The sequence below is a fragment of the Sorex fumeus genome, unplaced genomic scaffold (genome assembly GCF_029834395.1).
Source record: "Sorex fumeus unplaced genomic scaffold, SorFum_2.1 ptg000041l, whole genome shotgun sequence".
NCBI classification, from domain to species: Eukaryota; Metazoa; Chordata; class Mammalia; order Eulipotyphla; family Soricidae; genus Sorex; species Sorex fumeus.
The window spans coordinates 7,157,195-7,164,141 of record NW_026606098.1 but is presented as its reverse complement, the minus strand read 5'-3'; the positions used below and the strand labels follow the sequence as shown (position 1 = coordinate 7,164,141).

The window sequence follows — 6,947 nt, the reverse complement described above, 5'->3', positions numbered from 1 at the left end:
TTTGGGTTTGTAAATAATAGTCACAACACTAGAAGGGCTCCACAGAGAGACCCCTTCAAGTGAAAAAAATCAGAAGAAAGAATCATGAAGCCAGAAGACAGAATTGCTACCATCCACCTGAGGACCAGAAAGAAAGAAATTAGCAGGATCTACAAACCTCTGGAACAACGTTTCTCATACTCACTGGACTATGGAAATGGATATCCTAGAACACATGGAAAGAAAGTAGTATAGAGAATTTATGACAAAGTCTCTCCAACTTTGATGAAAAACAAGGACTGTTTTTACTTGAAAGGAAAACAGAAATAGTTGTTAAGAGGCAACTGAATCAAGCCTGGCCAAAAATAAAGTTGATAGTTATTTGCTTGACTGGAGCGATAGCACAGTGGGTAGGGTGTTTGCCTTGTATGCAGCCGACCCGATTTCGATTCCTCTGCTCTTCTTGGAGAGCCCGTCAAGCTATTCAGAATGTACCACCTGCATGGCAAAGCCTGGCAAGCTACCTGTGATGTATTTGATATGCCAAAAAAGTAACAACAAGTCTCACAATTTGTTGTAAGTAGTTACTGGTGCCCGCTCGAGCTAATCGATGTACAATGGGAGGACAGTGCTACAGTGCAGTGCATCTTTTTTAAGAGCTGCAGAATATTCCATTGTGTAGATGTACTAACGTTTCTTCAGCCAGACATCTGTTCTCAGGCACTCGGGTTTTTCCACCTTCTGGCTATTGTAAACAGTGCTGCAATGAACATACAAGTGCAGATGTCATTTCTACTATACTTTTTTGCATCTCTAGGGTATACGCCCAGAAGTGGTATTGCTGGGTCAAATGGGAGCTCAATTTCTAATTTGTTGAGAAAAGTCCATGCTGTTTTCCAGAAGGGCTGAACAGCATTCCCACCAGCAGTGAAGAAAAGGCCCTTTCTCCACACATCCACACCAGCACTGGTTGCTTTTGTGCCTTTGGATGTGGGCCCCAGGACAACTGCTCTGCTGTCACTTAAGTGAGTGTGAGACAAAAACATCGGTGCTACCCATGAAGTAGATGAAAGAATATTGTCTGCAAAATAAATTTTAAGATGCTTTCTAGAAATGGATGAGTAGCAAAAATCTGGGTAGGGAGAACATTATTTTTTAAGGTTCTATGTTGACTATAGCAACAAAAATCCAGTGTAAAGTCTGAAATTTCTCTGGCGTTTGAGTCTGTGGTGTTTGGGTTTCTTGTTCAGATCCATTTCACTGGCACCTGCTTGAATGAGAGATTGAGTGTCTGCATTTGGTCACAGGACATTTTCCTGGAGCATTTACAGCTTCCAACATGTATCTCCAGAGTCCCAGGTTCACATTTTGTTTCTCTTTTGGTACTAGCAACTCTAAAATTTTACGTTGACATGAATATCTCTCAATGAATATATCTCTTTTTTCAGTTTAAATAACATTTTATTTCATTATAAGCATAAAATAAAATTGCATTTCATCTTGGCTTCACAAATTATTCACAAAGCCTTAGACAAGCTAGTTATTTCAAGTCTAAAATCAACGTATAGTGTCTTAACAGAAAATAATGCATGTGTATTTACATGATTAAGGTAAAGACTAAAGAGACATATGTAAGAGAAATATTAAGTTTACCAAAATAGGAGTGGTTTTTCTTTTCTTTTTTTTTTCTTTTTGTATCACACCCGGCAATGCACAGGGGTAACTCCTGGTTCTGCACTCAGGAATTACACCTGCCTGTGCCCAAAGGTTATATAGGATGCTGGGAATTGAACTCGGGTCAGCCAGATGCAAGGCAAACGCCCAACCCACTGTTCTTTCACTCCAATCCCAGGAGTGGGTTTTCTTAGCCTTATTTTTTCTGCTGCCTATCTTTCAAAGAGATGGTAGAAAGCAAGCTAGAAACTCGATGAACGTACCACAAAGTAATAGAGCAAGTAAAGTGCTTACCTTGCATATAGCAGCCCCAGTTGGATTCCCAGAAACACTATGGACCTCCAAGCTCCTTCAGGAGTGACTTCTGAGCACAGAAAAATGCTTAGTAGTGGACACAAAAGAGCAAGAACCCTTAATCAGGTACAACAGTGAATATATCTTAAAAGGAAAGGAAATGAAATAACCTACTAAGTTATAAAGTTTTAAAAAGAGGTTACTCAAGAAGGGAATTTAGGATATGGATAAACATATTTGGACAATTTTATATCCATTTCTCTTATCACTGAGTAAAAACAGGTTTCCTATTGACAATAGACCTGAACGCACCCTTCATGTCCTTGTTCCGGAGGCTGTAGATGAAGGGGTTCATCATGGGGGTGACCACCGTGTACATCACCGCAGCCACTGTTTTCTCCTGGGTCTTGTCGGAGGACGCGGGGCTAAAATAAACCCCAATGAGGGTCCCGTAGAAGAGACACACCACGGAGAGGTGGGAGCTGCAGGTGGAAAAAGCCTTCTGCCGGCCTGTCTTGGATGGGATTCGCATTACAGTTGAGAAGATGAGCCAATATGAGATCAAGATGCCGATGAAGGGGAGGACAACCGTCAAGGAACCCTCGGAGTTTGACACTACGTTGTTTAGGAGGGTGTCGGAGCAGGCCAAGTTTAGTAGAGTGCTGAGTTCACAGAAGAAATTATGCACCTGGTTGTGGGTGCAGAATGAGAGGTGGCTCAATAGTATGACCTGTACCAAGGAATTTCCGAATGCTACGGCCCAGGATGCCCCCACAAGGAGGCTGCAGACCTCGGGTGTCATAGACATGCCATAGTGAAGGGGGTGGCAGATGGCCTCGTAGCGGTCATAGGCCATGACACCCAGCAGGAAGCAGTCAAGACTAGCAAACAAGATGAATAGGAACGTCTGTGTGAGGCAGCCAGCATACGGGATTCCCCTGTGCCCCGTGACGTGGTTAACCAGCATCTTGGGGATGGTTGTGGAGGTGAAGCAGATGTCCACGAAGGCCAGGTTGGCCAGGAAGAAGTACATGGGGGTGTGGAGCCGGCTCTCAGTAACAATGGCCAGGATGATGAGCAGGTTTCCCAGTACCGTGACCAGGTACATAACCAGGAAGAGAATGAAGATTAGTTGCTGCTCCCGGGCGTCCTCAGAGAGGCCCAGGAGGAGGAACTCAGAGAACTGGGTGAGGTTTCCTACTTCCATGACTCCTGGATGAATGAGAAAGGATTCAGCGTGCTATCCTGGGTGCTGATTTAGATCAGGCATTCATGGTAAGCTATCTATAAGTCCTTGGATTAATTCAGTTGTTCATAATTTCCCTCAACTCTCTCCTGAAGTTTACCTTCTATTTATACAATATTCTACAGTGCATACACCATCCTTCCTCCACCGGCCATCTCACCTCAAACAACAGCTGTAATATTTATGGACATCTCCCAAGCAGCCCAAGGATTCCACACATGGCCACCTCACCTCAAACATTCCTTGTAATGTTTATGGACATCTCCCAAGCAGGTCAAGGATTTCACACCACAATCCTGAATCTCACCTAGTCTGTCTTTCATCTGGTGACTCTGGAGCTCATCTTTGTCAAGGCTAGAGTTCGAGCTAGCTGGCTATCCCTCAGGGATTTACCAGTACCAGCAGTGTGCTGTTCTTGGAAATAGGGATGGAAAGAGGGGTAGGGAGTGAAAGATGGTGGATGGGAGAGACAGGGCTGATGACTAGAGAGAGGAAGTGGAAGAGCCAAGTGGAAGGAGGAGGGAGACAGGCAAATAGAAGCAGTCAAGAGGGAAAGGCAGAGAATGTTTGCTTCATATTTTAGACATGGACAAGAGCCATGTTCTAATCTGTACTATAGTCTGTATTTTTCTGAATGTCTAAACTAGACAACACATACTTTGAGATTTCCACCTACCCTGAACTATTTGGAAGGGAGAGCAGGGTAAATGAGAGAATGAGGCAAGATAGATGGAGATAGAGATTGTACATGGGTTGGTTGTAAATGGGGGGACCCATCCTGATATTTGGGTCATGGGTAGTGTCTGCTGTTCCCTCCTGAGGGTGCAGCTCTCTTCCGGACTTTTGTCCTCACCCACGAGCCCAATCCACCTCCTCTTCCTGTCCTCTATCTGAGCACACGCTCTGTGACCCCTTCTTCTCCCAGGGAAGGTGCAAGCGGCAGCTCCTGAACCCTGCACCAAATGCTTTACCAGCCCCCCTTCTTCCAGATGACCCTCTCCTCCCCAGCTCACACACATCCACCATGCCCCTGCCACTGCCAAATTTGCCCCTTCTCTGCTTTATTGGGCTCATGCTCTTGCTCTTCACTTTCACCTCCCCATGGGCATAATCAAATGAAATAATAAGCTTTTCCACCATTAAAATCCTGCCCCTAACCAACGGCTGCTGCCTGCTCCCCACGCACCTTGAGTATGACCTGGTATGTGGACGGCTGCAATCTCACTTTGATTCATGCACTGGTACATCCATGCATGGGAGGAAGAGGTTTGGAGACAAATTCAGCTTTCTCCTTGACACCCATCCCCCACACTCTTCAGCTCAGCCACGCATGACCCTGGAGGTGGGTCCTCTCACAGACTTACACGCACATCGCTGCTTCATGTTTTATTCGGTTTACATCCTTCACACCAATGATTTGGGCCCAGAGCGTCAGAACCCCAAGGTCACAGAGAAGCCTGAACTGGTGAGCTTGGCCCCTTCTCTCTGTCTGTCCATGCCTGGCCCAGCTCCCTCTCTCCTGTGTATCCCTCTGACTGTGGAGATGTGTGCTTACGGTGCCGTAGCTCCCGGGACATGTAGTCAGGTCAATCCCTCAGGAGTATCCTGAGGACGCGGCAGAGCCCAATTTACCCCGTCCTCGATGCTCCTCAAGCTGCGTCCCCCGTGCCTTGTTATGGCTTCTGCTAATTATCCTTCCAAAAGGGGCCCTCTGTGCCTGGCCCTGGGGTGGGAGGGGCAGACAATGCTTCTGGCCCTGCATTTCCTTTCACTGGAGAACCCAGGGGGTGGAACTCCAGGTCCTGCAGGGACTTTGCTCACTGCCGGGCCAGCAGGTATCTACGCTTCTCGGGTGCGCCACGTACCTCTGAGTGCAACTCTGGAAATTTGGAATACGTTGTAATTCACATCAACTGAAACTGTGTTCAAGGGTTTTCCAGAGTCACTTAAGTCATTCACAGTGTCGCACTAAGTCATCTGTGCCATTGTTTCACCCTCTTTACGTCAGTCGTCTTCACCTCCTTTCCCTGAACAGGGGCGCTGGCTCACGAGCGCCTCCACAGTCTAGAGGGCGACGTGCGGCCTAGTGTGCAGAGGAGTCAGGCACACCTGGCCTGAGGAAGGGCATGTCTTCCCAGCAGCAGCAGCCCTCTGCCTTGGCACCTGAACTTCCAGCTCCATCTTATTTTGTATTTTTCCACAGTTGATGAGCATAGTTAAATTGATAAATACATAAATGATACAGGGCATGTATTTCATTTGCCAAAAGAAAAAATTCTTTGTAGGAGATGGGGTGCCTCCCCCTCCTCTCTGGAGCCCCAGAAGTCATCAGCTAAGATTTAACTCCAGCTGCATCATCCCGGTAAAATATTTGAACTTCCCGGAGTGCAACATCTCAAACTCTACACACGGATAAACCAGGAGCGGATTGACCAGGAGCAGCACACCAGGCCTGATGGGATGGAATGTAGAAGCCATGTGATCGCGAATAACAAAACATTAACACAGCTTTTACCTGGAATTGCATCTTATTAATATCTTATACTGGAGCGATAGCACAGCGGTAGGGCGTTTGCCTTGCACGCAGCCAACATGGCCGACCCGAGTTCGATTCCTCTGCCCCTCTCGGAGAGCCCGGCAAGCTACCAAGAGTATCTCGCCCGCATGGCAGAGCCTGGCAAGCTCCCCGTGACGTATTCGATATGCCAAACACAGTAACAACAAAGTCTCCAATGGAGACGTTACTGGGCCCGTTCGAGCAAATCGATGAACAACGGGAGGGCCTTTACCTTTTTTACCTTTTAATATCTTATACAAGGACTGTATAATCTAGCATGCTGAAAGTTGTGTGTTCGCCGGCTTTTTGGGCTCTTTGGATGGCTCTATCTTACCACCCTCGTTCTGTACTCTTTAGCCGCTGTGTGTGGCCTGGATCAGGATGGCTGTTGGCCAAGGGCAGATGAAGGAAGAAACAAGAGCCAGGCTGGTTGGTTTTAGTTGCCATTTATTCCAATCCTCTTCACTCCTGTCTTTCCTCTGCCTTTCTTCTGGGCCCCAATCTGGAACCCTTTCTCCCTCTCTCTCTGACTCTGGATCTCTGGAGCCCGAGCCCTCTCCAAGCTTACGGTCTTAGTTTATATAGCAGTCATGTAGGGTGGTCACACAAAGGTGGGTTGAACATTAACAAATCAACAAAGAGAGTTAAGACAACTCTTCCAGGAGATTAACTCAAGGATAAAATCTCATCTAAAGAGATTACTCCAGATTACTAGGAGATCCGCTCAAGGGTGGGATCCCAACAAAGTGTGTTCTTTCCTCAACTAGTTATTCATCGATTGCCTCGAGCAGGCCCCAGTAACGTCTCCTTTGTCATAGCCCTGAGATTTTTAAAAAAGTGCCATATTCAAGGCTCTTTCAGGGTTAGGAGAATGAGACCCATCATTGTTACTGGTATTTGGCATATTGGGTACACCACGGGGAGTTTGCCAGACTCTGCCATGTGGGAAGGTTACATTTGGTAGCCTGCCAGTTTGTCCAAAGTAGGAATGAGATAATAAGATGTCGCAGCCTCGAATGCGGCCACTCGCTTCGGGGAGCTGGGTTTTATAGTCTCTGAGTCTTGGCCGTTGATGGGATTACACTGTGCCAGGGGGCCAGTTGGTGGGTGTGACCCCCGCCTACTGGGATTTGGAGGATCTGGGTGGAGGATGCTCAGCCCTGATCCAAGCAGGCTTGGAGATCTCAGCCCCAGGAC

At 47.0% G+C, this 6,947-nt stretch overlaps 1 protein-coding gene across 1 annotated transcript; it reads right to left on the bottom strand.

The window, feature by feature from the left end:
- Positions 1–2,212: 2,212 nt before the first annotated feature.
- On the bottom strand, positions 2,213–3,154 carry LOC130028773 (olfactory receptor 1361-like). The gene has a single exon (XM_056119609.1). The coding sequence runs from the start codon at positions 3,152–3,154 to the stop codon at positions 2,213–2,215; it is 942 nt and encodes a 313-aa protein (XP_055975584.1).
- Between the last annotated feature and the right edge of the window lie 3,793 nt (positions 3,155–6,947).

Excerpts from the sequence above, each read along its gene's own strand:
- LOC130028773 (XM_056119609.1), bottom strand. The coding sequence starts at position 3,154 with ATGGAAGTAGGAAACCTCACCCAGTTCTCTGAGTTCCTCCTCCTGGGC.